This window comes from Oryzias latipes, chromosome 16, assembly GCF_002234675.1.
Source record: "Oryzias latipes chromosome 16, ASM223467v1".
NCBI classification, from domain to species: Eukaryota; Metazoa; Chordata; class Actinopteri; order Beloniformes; family Adrianichthyidae; genus Oryzias; species Oryzias latipes.
The window spans coordinates 7,933,218-7,951,934 of NC_019874.2; the positions used below are offsets into that span (position 1 = coordinate 7,933,218).

The window sequence follows — 18,717 nt, forward strand, 5'->3', positions numbered from 1 at the left end:
CACATATTTAGCAAAATCAACCCCCATCCGTACCGTCTACGTTCCTCTCCCTCTATTTCCTGCACCAACATGTCCATTGAAATCTGCACCAATGACAACTCTCTCACTTCAAGGGATGCTCATCATTAATTCATCCTGGTCCAACCAGACTTTTTCCTTCTCCTTCAGCTCACATTCTACATGTGGGGCATTAAACAACATTAATCATCATGCCTTCCATTTTTATCTCGAGACTCAACTCAACTGTCACTCTTTTTACCTTCACAACACTCCTAACAAACTCCTCCTTTAAGAAAACTCCTCCTCCATTTCTTTTCCCATCTCCATCATGATAGAACAACATGAACCCATCTCCTTAGCTCGTTCCCTTGCTACCCTTCCGCCTGGTCTCCTGGACACACAGTACGTCTGCTTTCCTCCTCTGCATCATGTCAATAAAATCTCTGCCTTTTCCTGCCATAGTTTCAACATTCAAAGTCCCTACTCTTAGACCAACACTCAGAACTTTCCTCCTCTCTCTTCCTACAAAGACACCTTGCTCCTCTCCTTGTTCAGTAGTCCTATTTCCACCAGCACCCTGTCTGTTAACACTATCGATGGCGGTCGTTGTTAACCCGGGCCACGACCAATCGAGTATAGATATCATGGGTCTGATTTGCATAGTTGGTTTGGCAGAGATGTTATGTCAGATGCCCGTCCTGACACAACCCTCTGTACTTATCCAGGCTTGGGACTGGCACAATGAGACCCTGGCTTGGGCCCCCTTCTGGCTATGTTCAATAATTCTGAAGATATTAAAACTAATGTCACTGAACTTTCTCACATGACTAATTATCACCTATATAACTGTAGCTAACAACTTTATTTATTTATTTATTTGCATATCTACAGCACAGACCAAAAGTTTGGACACACCTTCTCATTCAAAGAGTTTTCTTTGTTTTCATGACTATGAAAATTGTAGAGTCACACTGAAGGCATCAAAATTGTGAAGTAACACATGTGGAATTATATACATGACAAAAAAGTGTGAAACAACTGAAAATATGTCATATTGTAGGTTGTTCATAGTAGCCACCTTTTGATTTGATTACTGCTTTGCACACTCTTGGCATTCTCTTGATGAGCTTCAAGAGGTAATCACCTGAAATGTTTTTCACTTCACAGGTGTGCCCTGTCAGGTTTAATAAGTGTGATTTCTTGCCTTATAAATGGGGTTGGGACCATCAGTTGTGTTGTGCAGAAGTCAGGTGGATACACAGCTGATAGTCCTACTAAATAGACTATTAGAATTTGTATTATGGCAAGAAGAAGCAGCTAAGTACAGAAAAATGAGAGGCCATCATTACTTAAAGAAATGAAGGTCTGTCAGTCTGAAAAATTGGGAAAACTTTGAAAGTGTCCCCAAGTGCAGTCACAAAAACCATCAAGCTCTACAAAGAAACTGGCTCACATGCAGACCGCCCCAGGAGAGGAAGACCAAGAGTCACCTCTGCTACAGAGAATCAGTTCATCCGAGTCAGCAGCCTCAGAAATGGCAGGTTAACAGCAGCTCAGATTAGAGAGCAGGTCAATGGCACACAGAGTTCTAGCAGCAGACACATCTCTACAACAACTGTTCAAAGGAGACTATGTGAATCAGGCCTTCATGGTAGAATATCTGCTAGGAAACCACTGCCAAAGAAAGGCAACAAGCAGAAGAAACTTGTTTGGGCTAAAGAACACAAGGAATGGACATTAAACCAGGGGAAATATATGCTTTGGTCTGATGAGTGCAAATTGGAGATTTTTGGTTCCAACCACAGTGTCCTTGTGCGATGCAGAAAAGGTGAACGGATGGACTCTACATGCCTGGTTTCCACCGTGAAGCATGGAGGAGGAGGTGTGATGGTGTGGGGGTGATTTGCTGGCGACACTGTTGGGAATTTATTCAAATTGAAGGCATACTGAACCAGCATGGCTACCACAGTATCTTGCAGCGATATGCTATTCCATCTGACAAACACAAGGACACTTCAGTAGCTGCAACACCTTTGCATTAGGTGTTACCATTCAGCAGAACAGGTTGTGCTGACTCATGTTGCATTCCTTACCACTTACCTGATCCTTCTAGTTTACAACAGCTAGTTCCAGAGCTTGGTATTTTGCTGGTGTCCACCTCCCACTCCATTTTATGAGCTCCTGCACTTCACAGTCCCCCCTTTCTTGAGTATATTTAGCCAGCCTCACGGGGCCATTCAAAATGTTAGGCAGCAGCTGTTGTTATTGGTGTCTTGTTGATCCTCTTCCGTCATCTACAGCCACATTTAAATATTTAATGAGATCAAGGAAATGTCATTGAAGTGAAGGTGATTAATGCTCATTGTCAGGTTCTTGACGGATTAGAGACAAGTGGAGAAAAATTCATTTCGATGGTTTCATTAACAACAGGAAGTTAATATGAATGGGTGGATAATAATGAAAAATAAAAAGACAGTGCTTGGACTTAAGGAGCAACCATAGACACTGCAATGTTAAGTAAACTCGCACCACAAGGTCATGGCAAGATGCTTAAGAAAATGTGATGTACAAGCTCAGAAGCATTACATGTTTGATCTGAGGTGCCACAACAAGTGAACTGCCACCACCCCCTTTTCCCAGAAAAAGGGTACTAGTATGTAGTTTTCTTGGATGGGGAAGGGAGAAGCTTAGTGTGGGATGGTCCCCCGATACCAACTCTGGTCCTAACTCTCTGAAGGCAGTTCAGCAGTGTTGATTTTACGTCCAGAGAGTAAAAAAGCAACCCGCCGCACTGAAAACATTTCCTGTTGTTTCAACTACAGAAAATCTATTTCTAGCGGATACCATCTGCCCAACAACTGAACTCTTGCCCCAATCTTTACCTCCAACATCGTGGCCAACAAGACCATTACTAGGACCCAGTCAGCAACTGGCAAAATGCCCTGAGAGACAAGTACTAGCTGCACCACCTGACCCTCCAGAGGCATTTGTGTGCTGTGAAGGCCTTGGACCTCTTATTAGTCTGAAAAGCCCAACTTGAAGAAAGATATGAACCTAGAAGAATGTGTGGGTCAGAATGATGTTTAAAATTTGTTGGGATCATCAATGTTTTAATCCAAGTTTAAGATTGTGTGCATTTGTTTGTTGCTGTTGTTTCTTGTGTGTTTGCAGTGCTGTTTTATTGATCTTGCATGTTCTATATTAGTATTTTTGTGGACAGACAGAGCGGCTGGTTGCTCACACCAGGACATCAATGGACATAACTCCTCACCACTCTTTAGTAGGGACTCAGAGCAGGTAAAGGGGCGGGGACGTAGTCTAACCGGCGACTGGAGGCGAGTCGCCAAAGGAAACCGAAGGTGGTGGGCGGTGAGCATGGAGAAGCGCCAGGTCTTCCTCTGATATATATGTCTGTGTGCAACCGACTCAGGCGCAGGAGCCTGAAGTTCTCCATTCGTTTTCCTTTCAGCTACAACACTGTTCCTCCTCTGGATGGACCCTTAAAGAGCAATGTAAGGATTAGATGGACTGGCACAACAAAAGTCTAAAAAGGCAGAGCTAATAAATAAATAAAGTAAAATGGAAAATCCCACAAAACAGATTAAAAAAGGGAAGTAGAACTTTGTCAGACTTTCAGGAAGCCTGGAGAGGAAAATGATCTTTAAAATGACAATTATAATTTTAATCGCAATGTAAAGAGACAGTGGTTAGAACTTGCTAGATTGATGCAAATTCACTGGTCAGTTAGAAAAACAGTTGGATATTGCATTAAAAAGACTCATGATAAAACTGTCGAATCTGACATTTTTTCTCTGTAAGGTAAAGAAAACACAAGTAGCAGGCATAGTAGCGATTGTACTTGAACATCCATTTAAAGGAAAAACAAGAACATTTTTGAAAATAAACATTTTTCAATGTTCACAATAAGATAAATGTTTAACATGTTATCGTTAAAATACAAAAATAATAATTTAAAATGTTAATGTTTAAAACTCCACTTCCAACAAATATTGTGGAGAAACCATGTAGAGGAGAGGCTGCTGGAGGCCTTCTACTGAGCCATCGTAGAACCGGTGCTGATGTTCTGCATGTCTGTTTGGTTCGCTGATTGCTCAGCTGCGGACAAAAAGGCCCTGCAGAGGGTGTCCAGGTCTGCTGAAAAAGTCATCGGTTGCCCTCTTCTCCCCCTGAATAACATCGCCAGAGCTAACAAAATACTAAAAGCCGTCCTTGTGTTAAACCCAGAGGACGGCTGTCAATCAGGCAGCAGAAAAAGGAATACCAACCTCGGACAATGGACAGAATATGGAACTTTTTATTTCACAGCATTACCTTATAATTATAATAATGAAATTGCTTAATCAATTATTGAAGATGGTTAAAGTAATTGATCTCTATTTCACTTCTCTTGCCCCAAAAAGTGATTCATAATGTTTCTAATGAAAAATAATCTGCACATATTTTTGACTTTTGAAACTTGATCTGCAAATGCTATGATGATTTCAGAAATATAATATATATATGGGGTGCTTAGCCTGCGATGAGCCTTGGGGGGGGGGTTTACTAGGCAGTGGCCCCCCTCCTATGGTTGCCGTATGGAGTGGGCCCCCCCTCTTTCGGTTTTACTTGCACCTTAGACATGCAGGGCCCTTGGTAGGGGGGGTGCTTGGACATCACTGCCAGCAAGCAGCGGATGTCCTCCTAGCACCCTACCCGCCAATTTTAACCGCACCTTAGACATTTAGGGCCCCTTGGTGGGGAGGGTGAGGGGACGTCACTGTGAGTAATCAGGAGATGTCCCCTTAGTGCCCTACCCGCCAATTTTAACTGCACCCCCCTTAGTACACACACCCCTCCCCCCTCAATATATACATCCCAACATAAACACACACACATGCACACACACACCATCTCAAACACACATACACGCACACACATTTTGCAAGGAAGGTGGGACCTGGGTCCATCTGTCCCCTGCCTCTTCCCTGGTGGGGGGTGCGGGCCCCTTTGCAACGGCGGCCGTGTCCCCGGGGTGCCGGCTTCCTGGGCCCGGCGGTGCTCTCTCCGCGCGGTGGGGGAGTTCACATTACATCTGAGCCGGGGGTGTCTGGTCCCTGGGGGGTGGGTTCTGGTCCTTGCTCCTGAGTGCTGGGCCCCGCCAAATTTCCAACTGTGGCCGAGCCTGGTCGGGCCATATTTATAACACCCCTTGTGGGCCCTCTTTTTTTCCCCGGGGTTCCCCCCTCCTGGGCGGGGGCGGCGGGCCCCCTGCCTCGCTCCTCCCTGGACCAACCGTGGGCCGGGCGGATGGCTGCCTGGAGTGCGGAGCGGGTCTCCCTTGGGGGGTCCTGGCTCGTACCTGGGGTTGGGGCGGGGGGATGCCCGGAACTCCTGGGTGGTGGTGGGGTGCTCGTTTGGGGTTGTGGGCGTCTTTCTCCGGTGGGGCTCTGCGTGGGTTCTCCCGGCGCGGCGGGGGGGCTGCTATCCTGGTTGGGCTGGGGCGGCGCTCTCTTTCCCTCCGGCCCTGCTGGCCCTGGCCTGGGTGGCGGGCTTGGTCGCCCGGGCGGCGGTTGTTCCCTGCCGGTTCCCGTGTGGCGTTGGGGGGATTCCGGCTGCCGCTGCTGCTGCGGTGGGGGTCTTGGGGTGGGGATGGCTGGGCACTCTCCCTCCTTCTTTTCACGTCCCACCATCCATTTTAGAAGAACATAAAACCTCACCTGAGCACTGGTGTTAGCTCACCTTTGCACTAATAGCTTGCATGACTGAATGACTGAAATGTTTCACACTAGTTGGTTTTAAGGCATAAGTATGCGTGTGTGAACACTATCTGTTTTGTGTACATGTCGACAGGTGGACATTTTTGCAGCTAGCAGGTGTGTTTATAACATTTGAGTGTGTGTGTGGACAGGCCCCGCCCTTTTTGTACTGCATTTGAACCTTACCATAATGATTAACAACCAGTAAACTTGTTTCTGTATGCTGCTTCATGGTCTTATCCCCCTTCCCCTCCTATTATCACCCCCTACCCCCCCCTCTCTCTAGCGTCCCTCTCTCTTCTTCCCCTCTTTCCTTTTCCGTCCGGTCCAACACCAAAGATTTTCAGACATGATTGAAATTAATAAAGTTTGGCTTCAATTACAAAAGGGGTTTATTCAGACATACCTTTGGTTTGTCAGAAGATTAATAACCCCTCTTGTTAAAGCAAAATATGTCCAACACAAGAGGCCCTCAGCTCTCGTCTGTCTGCCCAGCTGTTGGACAGGACAAGTAAAAAAAAAAAAAAAAAAGAAATATAATATATATATATATATATAATATATATCATATATATATATATACATATAAATTATCTGCACATATGTTTTTATACTTGATCAAAATATGCAATGAAGATTTCTAAAACAGTGTTATGTCTATTTTTTCTGATATAGTGTTATTTCTAATCATACTTCATCTTTGTCATTTATTGATACTTAAGGACTCTTAATGACCTGCAACTGTGTTGGTAAGGCATAAACATCTGATAAAAACGTATGAACCGGATAACTATAAATTATGTAATTAAAATGGTTACGGTAGAACAGGGGTGGGATAATATAAATTCAGTTCCTTTCAAGCAACCTTTGATTTAATGTCTAATTATCCTGTCATGGCAGTTCTCCTCCCCCTCCCCTCTTTGCTCTGCTCCTGACTCGACCAGCTGTGACCACACACCTCATCATCCTCCAACCCTTCATAAGGAGATCCAGCTATAGCATTCATCGCCAGTTCGTTGCCCCTTATGGTGCTAAGTCTGGTCTCCTGAGCTTATGTGTTGCTCGTATGTTTTTGTACCATGCTAACTTTTTTTCTCCTGCCTAAGGACTTCATACCACGAGTGTCACCTGAGTCAGATGTCGCCACGAGCAGTTCCTGTGTTCCAGAAAATCCTGAGAACTCAAAACCGCGTCAAGACCTCCAGCCACGCCACGAATCCTGATAACGCCAAGACATCCAGTCACGCCAAGAATCCAGTCCACGCCAAGACCTCCGTTTACACCAAGAGCCTTAATCACGCCAGAACCTTCTACCACGTCACGACTCCAGGCCAAAAAATAAATCCGATTACTTACCATCTTACTTACCTGTGTTTTCCTTCCGGGTTCCAGCGCCTGGGTCTGTCTCGCCTACTAGCCATGACATATCCTAAGTTTGATACGTCTTTGTATGAATGTATAACTGCTGATTGTATTGTTTTGTGCATTATTCTTGCTTGAATTGCTTGAAATAAACCATTTCAAATCAAAAATAGACTGCTCTTACCTCTTTTACAAACTGCTGCCATCAGGGAGAAATTCCAGGTCCTGCAGAGCCAGGACCAGCCCACTTAAAAACAGTTTCTACCCATGGTTCATCAGGCTCCTTAATGATGCTCTGTTATTACTCAGTCGCCCTGCATGTATATGATCATTTTTTTTTTGTGTTGTTTTTGATGTGGTTTCACTTATGATCTTAATGCACGTGGTATATTTTGCTTTCAACTGCTGCTTTCAATTTCGTCATGCTCCTGAAGGCATGACGACAATGAAGCATGATAAACCCTGATACCGCTGAGCAAAGTATCAGTGTATCAGTCTGTTTTCTTGTATCAGCGCTCATCTCTTCTCCCACTCAGAGAAATATCGACTTTTGGAGGACTTCTGTGTTAAGAAAAACAAAGAAAGTATCCTATAACTGTATTTTCCTATCCCCATTCAGCAATAGAACATTCTTTTGGATTTATTTTGAGAAAAAAATGACCTGTATGCTGTCACCTCCGTCTCATAAATGTAGATGATAAGATAGATATGATGCGACACAAACAACTACTGTATATCAGTAACTTTTACTATGTAGATAGGATTTTATTAGAAATAAGACACATTCATTTTGTGCTCTGAAAACTGTACATTAACAAAAAGGCAACCCCTGTAACATAGAAAAAGGGAGGGCGGGGTGGGGGGCTGTGTATGTAAAGGCTGGGTATAAACCAGTGGTGGAGGGAAGCTGGGGGCCGGGTCAGCAGCCATGGTTTGGACAAAAACACATCAAAAGAAGGGACGGGTGATATCAAAACACACACTGTTACATGGTTTTACACGACACTTGTCTTGTCCTGAACCTTGAAAGACAAAGGGAGGATTGGTAGCAGAATAATAATGGTCATATTCATTTTAATGATAACAGCTATCTCCAAGCACAGGTAAGAAAGATACTCATAGGCTAAAATCAATTCTGTAGATCTCTGTTGAAATAATTACAATGCTGTACATCAGGACTCCATGTGAGCCTTGTGCTTTCCAGTGTGCGACCACCTGCATGCCGGCTTTGTCTTGAAAATACTGAACCCTCATTCCCCATGACACACCCTGATGTTTACTCTGCTTGTGTTGTTCAGTATTAGAAACTTGAACACGTTAGAAAGACGGCCACTTCAGTTTCGGTTAGGATCTGACACAGACCGCATGCGTCTGCGGACTGTGGCTCCTCTTTGTCGTCCACGTTCCTTCTGCGGGATGACCGTGGAGATGAGAGACAAGTGGAGGGCATTCTCCTCTCACTACAGCATCTGAGCTGTCCTTAAATGACAAGGAAGCCTAGTTTATCCGTGCCATTATGACTTTCCCCAGTCTCCATGATCTTTTGTTGATCACTGCAGGGCTGGCCTTGTCCCACAACTGAGACAGAGCAGTGGCGTGTATTTGGTGGTCTGTGAGCTCAAAGCTGAGCTCGTCTTCACTGATGCTGCAAACGATGAAGGTCTGAGGCTATCTGAGCTGCGTTCAGTGTTTCTCAGCAGTAATACAGCAATGCCCTCATGGGAGCAGAGAAAACATTCATGATTGTTACACTGCAACAACTCAATACAGGGTGGGACACTGGATCGATACCTGTGCTGTACCTTTGGTACAGTATGATGCACACATAGTGGCTTCATCCTCAAACTGACAGCTGTGTCCCTCACATGCCAGCAGATCATAATATACAGGAAGATGAGCCGTATTCCGTAGACAAAATACCAAGTAAATTGTCAAAAGAGATGCCACGTTCTCACCCTCCTGCATATCTTGTTTTTTGGATGCTGTGACTCTCTTCTAAGGATGCTGTGACTCTCTTCTAAGCCCTCACAGTCGCTCTTTGCTCCAGCCTTTGTACAGAGCAGGACGGTATGTGTGAAATGGATTCTTTTTCTGGTAGCACTGGAAGAAACAGGCGATGCAAGGTGTGGCACCAAAGCTGGGGCTCACACCTCTGTCTGCAGGTCCATGATCTCTTGGCCCACCAGTGGAATGGTGGCGCCAGTCTTTTCCCACTCCACCGTCTGCCGCTCCAGAGGGGAGGCTGCCACAGTTTCCAGGTCTTTCCTTACCCAGGATGGAGGAGAATGTGCCTTCCGAATGCCCTCCCATGCTCTTTTACTGGGGGTTGATTGCTTGTCCTGCTAAGGAAAAGACATTAGAACAGGGTAATGAGTGATGTGTCTCTGTTAGTTTGGTGGACCCACTTCACGTTAAGCTGCTTTTCCTTCATCTGTCAGGTTGCCAGGACCTGACTCGCTTTTGAAGCCCATTGATTTACAAGCTATCTCCTATTTGCCCAAACTATTACTGACGGTTGTTTAAGGAATATTTAATATAGTGCAATTAAATTCATCCAATTTTTTTTAAAAATACAATTAGAAATCTTAACTCTTCAGATGAAGTATGCATCAACAGCATCAAAGCCTATGTCTGTAGCAGAGATGATTCATGTGTGTTGTAGATCAGTCTGAGGGAAAGGAACAGCACAGAATCTTTGTTTTAAATGTATTTTGAGCTGCAGAAGGGAAAGGTCACATGACCTGTTTCAGAAGGTAGAAGCTGCACCGCTTGATGTATTGTTGGAGCATGATGGGTACTGTAGGCAGGAGCCTTGCAAAGTAATCAATTACTTTTCTTTTTTTACATTTAATTTTTATTTTACAGTTACTTTTTAGAATTAAATTTTGCATGATTCTATAACCAGAGAGGCACAATGGAGGGGTAAAAGAGCCATTTGTGACTGCAGACTTTCAGTTTGCAGACCTCTGGTCCAGAGTCTTGTCTAGGGACAATTTGACACATGGCAAGATAGGAAGTGGACCCTCAATTCCACCACTTTCACATTTCACAGCAGCCCATATTAAACCCTTGCATTGGGATGCTCTAACAAAAATTCCACACCTCAAACTCAAGAATTTCAAACTTCAAGATGTTAATCAGCTTTACAGACCTACTCTATTAGTAATGGCTTAGTCAAATGCACCCATAGGGTGTTGATCCATCCAGGTGAGGTATTTTTTTAGGATAATGTAAGTTACATGCACTTATGATGTACAAATGATGCTGTTGTCCAGTACCCTCCAGTTGTTAGTCAGGTGCAAGTACCGGCCCCTTACTGACCGCGTACAAATGCTGCCAATGATCTGATTTCTGATCACCAAATCAGATCAGAAAAGGTGATTTAAAGAACGCGGCAGATACTTCCAGTTTCAGGTAAATGGGGGTCCTGTGTTAGTCTGAGTTAGTCTCTACAGCCTTGTCCCTGAGTGGCCGGTCTTGTGTGATCTCTGATCCCTGAGGGACTGAGGGGACCCTGACTATTTTTGCCGCAGCACTGTCCACCATGGGCTTTGTGCAAGGGGGGTTTTGGGTTCACACCTTCAATCTACATTTAGTGACATCGTGATACATTCTTGTAGACAAATACTCATCCGAACATACCTGCCTGCTCATCTCTGCACAGACATGGATGTTTGTATTTGTGCAGACATGCCAGATGCATGAAGTAAGTAACGTGTCTTTATGTGTTGGTATAAACTCGTCTTTCCCTAACCGGGTCCTCGGGGAACACTCTCCTGCATGTTTTCCATGTTGGTCTGCTTATGCACACATGATTCAGCTCATCGTCAGGCTCTGCAGAAGCCCGACAATGACAGTCATCAGAGGCAGGTGTGTCCGACTAGTGTTGGATTGAAAAAATGCAGGACAGTGTTCCCTTAGGACCAGGGTTGGGAAACACTGTATAACAAATGTAAGTTTCCCTTTATATATATATATATATTTATATATCAGTACCATCATTTGTCTTGGTTTGTGTATGTGCATATTTGTGCCGACATTGGTTAAACATGCTTATTTGTGTGGTTAAGTGTGTAGATGTTTTTCTGTTAACAGTCATGACATCGATAAAATTTAAGCCTCAAGCTACTTTTGCTGAGCCTTTTATTGCTTTCACTCTTTATGTCCAGCGTTTCTGGTTATCTGTACTACCTCTTCCCCTCTTTCTTCTCCCCCACCCCTGTTTTTCCACCTGGTCCAGAAGAAAAGTAAAAACCCTTAAACAATATTTATGATAATAACTGCTCAAAAACTAAACAACTTCCTAAAATAAAATGTTGTTTGAGACACAAAAAGGGGTATACATAAATATACTCTGAGAAGTAAATAACAGAACACCAACAGAACAAAGATACATTCTGTCCAAGAGGCTCTCAGATTCTGCCTGTTTGCTCTGGTGCAGGACAGGACTAAATGGAAACTATTTATTATGCATATGTTTTTAAAAATGAAAAAATCTTAGCTTTAACTTAATCAATTAACTTTGTCAATGTTTGACTTTTTGGGATTTGCATATTGTGCCTATAGGCATGTTTCCTACAAGCACATATTAAAACAGACACAGTCAAACAGGCGGAATAATTTGACCTGGTCAGAAGTCAGAGACTTTAAACATTTTCATAAAATGAACATTCGGGGTTTTCTTGCATGAGCTCACTTTCCCCCCGACATCTGCCTGAAGGAAGTCAATGAGATGCTGCTTGGCAACAAGACGGCAGGATGAGAATGTCATGAAAATGGTTGATGCTCTGAAAGAAAATCTGAAAACACCCCAGCCAATGACAGATGGCCACTTTCCCAAACAGTAGACATAAGTCATTTGGAAAAGGAAAACATTTGGAGCTATCGTGGTTCCTGTAACAACTATTTGAAACTTTTCTGTGTGGATCCATCTGAGCCCTTTATTGACCAAAGTCAAGAGGGGAAGCATCTAGGATTGTAAAACACCGACTCAAGTGAAAAATGTCAATAACATAAATCTGCGTTCACACTGAGCGTAATTGGCGCAGCGGGGGCGTCCAGTTTCAATGTGTAGTCAATGTACAGGCGCCATCATCACATTTTAGGACAAATATCGAGCAGCGACTGAAGCATAGATTTCATCCAGTGTGAACGCAGCGTTAAAATTATAATAAGAATTGAGTTTCATTCTACACCCACAGTGGAGAAGATCTCTGCCTTTTCCTCTCACTGGATTTTTCTTTCCTTTTGTTGTTGTGCAGTGTGTCTTTGCATGTTTGGGTGAACTGACTCCAAACCTCAAAGCTCCTCTCCTGTTTTTGGCTGTCACATGTCGGGTCAGAGGGTCACTCCAATGACTTGGGTGTTCATCCTAACCCTTGTGCTATCCTAGGCACTTTAACATTGGGAGTTGGGTCATCTAGACCCACTAGACAGTGCGCTGAACCTTTTTTCTTCAATGATTTGTGATCTTCACTGGTGTCCATGGATTACATGAAATCCTCTTCACCTTTATACACCTTTGTCATGGTAGGGTGAACACGTCAATGGTCATCTTGACCCCATTGGATAGCACAAGGGTTAAATATGTTTTAGCGTACACAAAAAGATGTCTCCCTGGTGTTATGAGTGCGACATGAACCTCAGCTAGTGCAGTGAAACTAATAAACTCCTGATTTCTGCTGTTTTGGCCTTTTTTTGTCACATTTATACAAAAACACAAATCCTAATAATTATTTAGCTAAGACAAATTCTCCATTAAAAACTATCTCAAATCAAATCAACATGTTATTTTAAATGACATAGCAATACATATAAGTATTCGAACCCCCTGTGACATGGAAGGGTCTGACATTTTTATCTTAGGTGCAGGTCCAATGTGAGAAACATAATGTAAAAAATCTTGAAAATCACATTGCATGATTTTTAAAATGATTTGTTTGGATGCTACTGCTGCCAATCAGCTAGAACTGTGACCCTCAAAGGCCTGTTAGTCTGTCTTTAAATAGTCCACCTTTACTCCACTTATTATCTTAAATAAGAAGCACATTTGCTGCATAGACACCTGTCCACTCCAATCAGCAGGACTAACCCAAATACTATCATGATCAAATCCAAAGAGCGGTCCAAACAAAGTTGTCTCAACGGGGTTCACTAATTGTACAAAACATAAAATCAGTCATTGAGTACAATAGCTGATAGCTAAAATGAACAAAACAGACTGGGCTAAACTGGGCTACCCTCCCTGTAGATCCTCCTTCACAAAAAAAAATGATGACAATGTCAGACCCCTCCATGATTTCTAAGTGGAAGAACCTGCGAGATCACAGGAATGCTATGATTCCTCCACACACATTGTCAGTTTATCCCTGGTGCTATCTTAGATGACCCCCACCCTTACATTGACGTGTTATTCCTACCATGACAAAGGTGGGTAAAGGTGGAAAGATTGCATGTAATCCATGGACACCAGTGAAGATCACAAATCATTGAAGAAAAAAGGTTCAGGGCACTGTCTAGTGGGTCTAGATGACCCAACTCCCAACGTTAAAGTACCTAGGACAGCACAAGGGTTACAGATGCAGCTTTAACATTGAATCCTGTGAATGTAAAGAGTCTAAAGTCAATACGCTCCTTTTAGTCTTAATGGGCTCCTCCCCTGTCAGGTGGGGGTCCCTATAATCTTCAAGCCACTTTTTGAATCGATGTTTTAAATAGGAAAGGGAAAAAATAGGGAGCAGGCTGTGGTTTTCTTTCAGAACTGTTCCCCTTCTTTGGTTCCAGTGTTTACACTGCCGTTTCTCTTGATTATCAGAACCAGGCGTGTCTCACACAGTTTGTTCTTACTTTGCTTTCATGTTCACAGAGCGAGTTTGTTGGGCATCATTTTCAACAAGTCTTATTTCTACAGAGATTTGGAGTCAGCCCTAAAAACATTGTTTCCTTGGTTCAGTTCCAGAGGCCTGGGCTAGGAATTCTGCCTTTTCTGTTTCATGCAGGTTTAAGCTTTGACACTGTAAGCAGATAAAAATACAGTCTTTTAATTTGATAGGGGATGTGCATTTTCAATCTGATAGGGATGCACCGATCCAGCCATTCCAACCCCCATTCTGAGATCTGGGTTCCATCTCTTTACTAGAACATATTCTCATTTGACTGCTTTGTGGAAGAAAAGGTCCAAACATTGTCAAGTTGCTAAATCGATGTTAGAAAACAAGGTTTATGTCTGAAAAGACACCTGATTTCAGATCTAGAGAATGCTGTCCAACAGTAATGTTTGGACATTACTACATACATGTGTTACAAAGACAAAGTAGAAATAACGATTAATTGTTAATGTGCTAAAAAACAAAAAATGAATCAACTTCACTTATTAACCTTTTGAAATATTGCAGTTGCAATACATTTTATGGTGGAGATAGAGGCCAAAAACCAACGCATTCTCCCCCCAACTCATCATATATGGAGGCATAGGCCGGGACCCCCCCTGCGTCACATATTAACACTTTGGGTGACCCCAACTCGTCGTTTCTCAAAATAGGATATCCTAAAAAGCTGGGAAGTAATCAACGTGTTCAACTATAAAAATAATTTGACTTAATTTATGTTTTATTTACCAACAAAAATGCCTAAGCTATTCGAAGTGAAAGCAACACAGTGAGCGCAGCATTCAGACTTATTATTATTAGTACGGCAGAAGTTCAAATCTGTGAAACCTAATGAAATATCTGATCGCAGCAGGCAGCACGCGTTGGGCTCACCCAAAGCATCAATACATGGCGCCCGTGCGTCCATGTTTGACAAGTTCGGGTAAGAACATGTGGCAAAAACGTTCAAACCTGAGAACTTTGATAAAGACTGTAAGGCAGGGGGGTGTCAGGATTCAGGTCTCGAAGGCTGGTGTTTTCCAACCAACCAACCTGCCATTTAAGCTCCTTAATGCCTAAACACGTTGGCTGTAAGCTCTGCAGTTGGAGCTCTAAACTGAAATAAACCCCCTTCTTTCTCTAGACCTGCCTGCTTCATGGTCCTGCTCTGAATGTTAGCATTCTGGTGATGTCACACCACATAGCTCCTCCTATCAAGAACCGTATGACCTTCTCCTGACGTACTGTTTCCATCATTGGGGAGGATGTCAAATGCCAGTGCTGGATGGGTGCATCTCTGATAATAGGGAAGGGAAGGGGCAGAATAGAATAAAATTAAACTCTTTACACTCATGTTGGTCTTGTCGCTGCTGGCAGAGGACACGCTCCATCTTTTGGAAGCTTTGGCATCAACAGGTGGAGATTCTCTATCCTTGTCTGCACTGTGAATCTTCCTGTTCAGGTCCTGAAACATGTCCTGGTGGCGTTTCCGGGTGTGCATTATTTTCTACACAGGAACATTGCATGTTACGTACAAAATAAACACAACAGCCTGTCATCAATTCTTTGTCACCCTGCTACATTTCATCTCTTTATCACACATCAGCTGTTTGCTCGTTCTCTGAAAGAATCGAATTGAAGAGACTAAAATTACCTCAAAGTCAAGCTCTGCATATCGGGATTTTCGTCTCTGGGGGGAAGATGAGACAGAAAGATTACAGATGTGCCTCGAGAACAGTGGAGCTCCAATGGTTCATACAATCTGGGACTCTGGGAGGAGGGAGACACTGACTGGACAGAGGAGGGTTTCTGTGGGTCAATCAGACCCCACATGCGCATGTTTGCTGTTAACAGATTCTGGCCAAATGACCTTTAAGTCCTTGGTCATGGAGCGCTGAAGGAAAGCCTGACCTTCAGACTGCTGGCAGCAGCTCCCTTACATGTCAGCTTAGGCCTAAAGACACCAGCAGGCAGGTTTGTGAGGCGCGCTGTGCTCGCTGCTGTGCGCCCTCGTCCTGCTGCTCCCGTCAGCAGCAGAAAACTGACCACTGCACAGACGCCATTCACAGTGCATGTGCCCAAAGAGGCTGGGGAAGGTTTTGTGGGGTCGTGTTTGTGCGAAAAACCATCTAGAGTAAGATAGGAGAAGTCAAAAGCAATGAGAGTATGAAATGAAAGCGTTGTAGCGTGAAAATCTAATTATTTACATCATTTTTTTGTTCACGTTGATGATAAATGTAAACAATGTCTGAGTCAGAAGCACAGACATGTCATGAAAATGCACAAATGCTGTGTCATTATGAGGATGACTGCAGTTCAGGAAAACAAGGTGAACTGAGCCTGGAGGAACAGAAAGAACTGTGACTGTTTCTTCAGACAACAGAGATATTTAAGCGTGTGCATTTGCAGGTAACACTGGCGCCCCCTGGAGAGGTGGCAGACCCACAACAAACAGCAACAAACTTTCCCGCTCCGTTCAGGACAAACTGTTGTAAAAACTGGTACTTTTTGATTGGACATTTTGAATGTGTCTGCTTGTTAATCCAGTTTGCAGTGTCAGCTGTTTACCTTGTTCTGTAGGAATTACTACAGAACAAATTGAAACCACAAGAATTTAGTGTTTTTGTATTTTAGTCCAGAGAGGAGGAAAAACAACAGCATGTGTGTGTGCAGGTTTTACATCCTTATCACTGTACTGTCATTTTTAAGGGGAAATATAGCATGTGTAGTGTTTTAAACTTCCTTTTAAGAGTCACAACTCGACACCTCCTCAAAGTGACGCAAAATGAAATCCATAGAAAACTAAGTCAACAGTAACAGCAGGATAGTGTTACGTGTCTTTTCTTTAAATATTAAAAAACAAAAGAAGTGGCATACACGTGTGACGCTGAAGTGACTTTAGTAAAGGGTCTAAATCATGCAAACTCAACTTTTTGAGCTTTTAAGTGTATTATAATGCTCATTCCTCACAAAAAACAACCCCAAAGCGGGATTTTGATACACACCCTTCTGAGTGTTCCTCTAAAAACCTGCTCTCTAAGCACCAGCCCCTCCCAAAACAAGTGGGTCCACACATTGTTATGTCACAAAGTGGGGAACAGCCCCTTCCAGGAAGAGTCTGTGCTGTCTTCCCGCCCCCAGGCTAACACACATACTTTCTCTGTGCAGCTAGCGGTGATTGGCTTCACGCTTTCATTTTCTATGCACAGTATGCACATCCATCTTTGCTAAAGTTCAGATGTTGTTTGTTTTCGTGGGAGAAACGCAGACACGCTCCCGAGGCCGGCTTTAGGTTGATGTCACGAAATGGGCGGCACCCACAAGGAGACAAAGGCGGAGCCTCAGAAATTGAATCGTCTTACTTCCAGGTAGGAAAATGAGCTTCGAAAATAACTCATATTTCATGAAAAATGCGTTCTTTAGTGTGCCAAAGCTAATTTATTATTATATTTATGGATATGGTTTACTTTGAGAGGCTTAAAAATAGCCTGATATAGGACCTTGCAGAAGTTGCTTAATCCTTTTTAACGTCCAAACCCAGAATCCACTTTGTTCTCTTAGCTGGTCAGTGGTTGTTTTCTGATGACACCAGCTGTGTGCTGTGAGTGTCATGATAGCGATTATTCCAGATCATAGTTACGACCGAAGCAAAAGAGAATCTTTCACTTTACTAAAGCAAAAAACAATTAATTTACTCAATTCAGACTGATTTTGTCTCAACACTCAGGAGCAGGAGTCAAAGATCTCTCTGCTCTGACGCTACAGGCTGTGTCACACAGCCACTACGTACATTTCCCACGCATGAAATTTCCGTCTTTCGTGATACATGTGTGATCTACGTAATTCATAAGTGGTCCTTGCATTCGTCATTCTTCGATGCAGACAGATGTCCGTCGCAGGTTTTGACCGACATGTTTTCAGTTTTGAGCTGTTTAAAATTTTTGTACGGTTGAGAATTACACAGTTTACGTAAAACGTACGCAATTGTGCCTGATTTTTGTGAGATGCATATGCTAATTTGTGTCTTTCCACAACTGGTCCACATATGTCTAAGGGATTTTAATGCACGTACCACAGATGTATTATTTTTATTTCGTTTATACTGTGCACATATCAGTTTAAAATTATGTAATTGACACATGAATCACTAATAAACTGCATATAAATAATCACACATGGTTCGTGTTCTACGTTGACTTCCGTGTTCTTTGTGTGGTTTATTCGTACCTTTTCCGTGGTTGTAACGTGGTTCATTCGTGATAAATCTGTCAAAATTTCATGTAAACACCAGAACTTTGGAGTTGAACGTATCACAGTAACTCGCTAAAACACAACATTGTTATTAAACTGGGTAATTTCAAGATGTCTATCAAAGCCACAGAGTTAGGAATGGTAGCTGTCAGCTACTCTCCTCTTCTGTACACCTTTAAATTCACTATATAAGTATTGGCTGGGCTCTAAGAACTTCTACTGCACAGCTTCACTTCCTCAACTTCTTCCAGTTTTCTCATCAAGAGATCCCACTTGGTCTATTTTAACAACCAAAAGCAGAGTTTTTGTTTTAACTTTACACTGCTTCCACTTCCTCCTCCTCATCATGTTTTTATCTATTAGCAACTACCCCAGCTGAATGTTGTTTTACAGAGGCATTTCCCACCCGAAGCTCCTAAAAATAAAGGTGTGATGTTTGGTGTATTTATCATGAGTGAATGTTGGACATACAAGGCATTGAT

At 43.1% G+C, this 18,717-nt stretch overlaps 1 protein-coding gene across 7 annotated transcripts in view; it reads right to left on the reverse strand.

Annotated features, from left to right (window-relative positions):
• Positions 1-7,845: 7,845 nt before the first annotated feature.
• The window catches only part of adgrb1 (adhesion G protein-coupled receptor B1), a 186,575-nt gene continuing 175,703 nt past the window's right edge, over positions 7,846-18,717 (reverse strand). For 4 of the 7 annotated variants that reach the window (XM_023963830.1, XM_023963831.1, XM_023963832.1 and 1 more), the window contains 3 exons: positions 15,639-15,674; positions 15,333-15,491; positions 7,846-9,460 (listed from right to left, as the gene is read on the reverse strand). In XM_023963830.1, coding sequence (XP_023819598.1) covers positions 9,263-9,460; positions 15,333-15,491; positions 15,639-15,674 — 393 coding nt within the window. In that variant the 3' untranslated portion in view covers positions 7,846-9,262. The remainder of the gene's footprint in view (positions 9,461-15,332; positions 15,492-15,638; positions 15,675-18,717) is intronic. The other 3 variants (XM_023963829.1, XM_023963834.1, XM_023963833.1) reach the window with 3 other exon arrangements.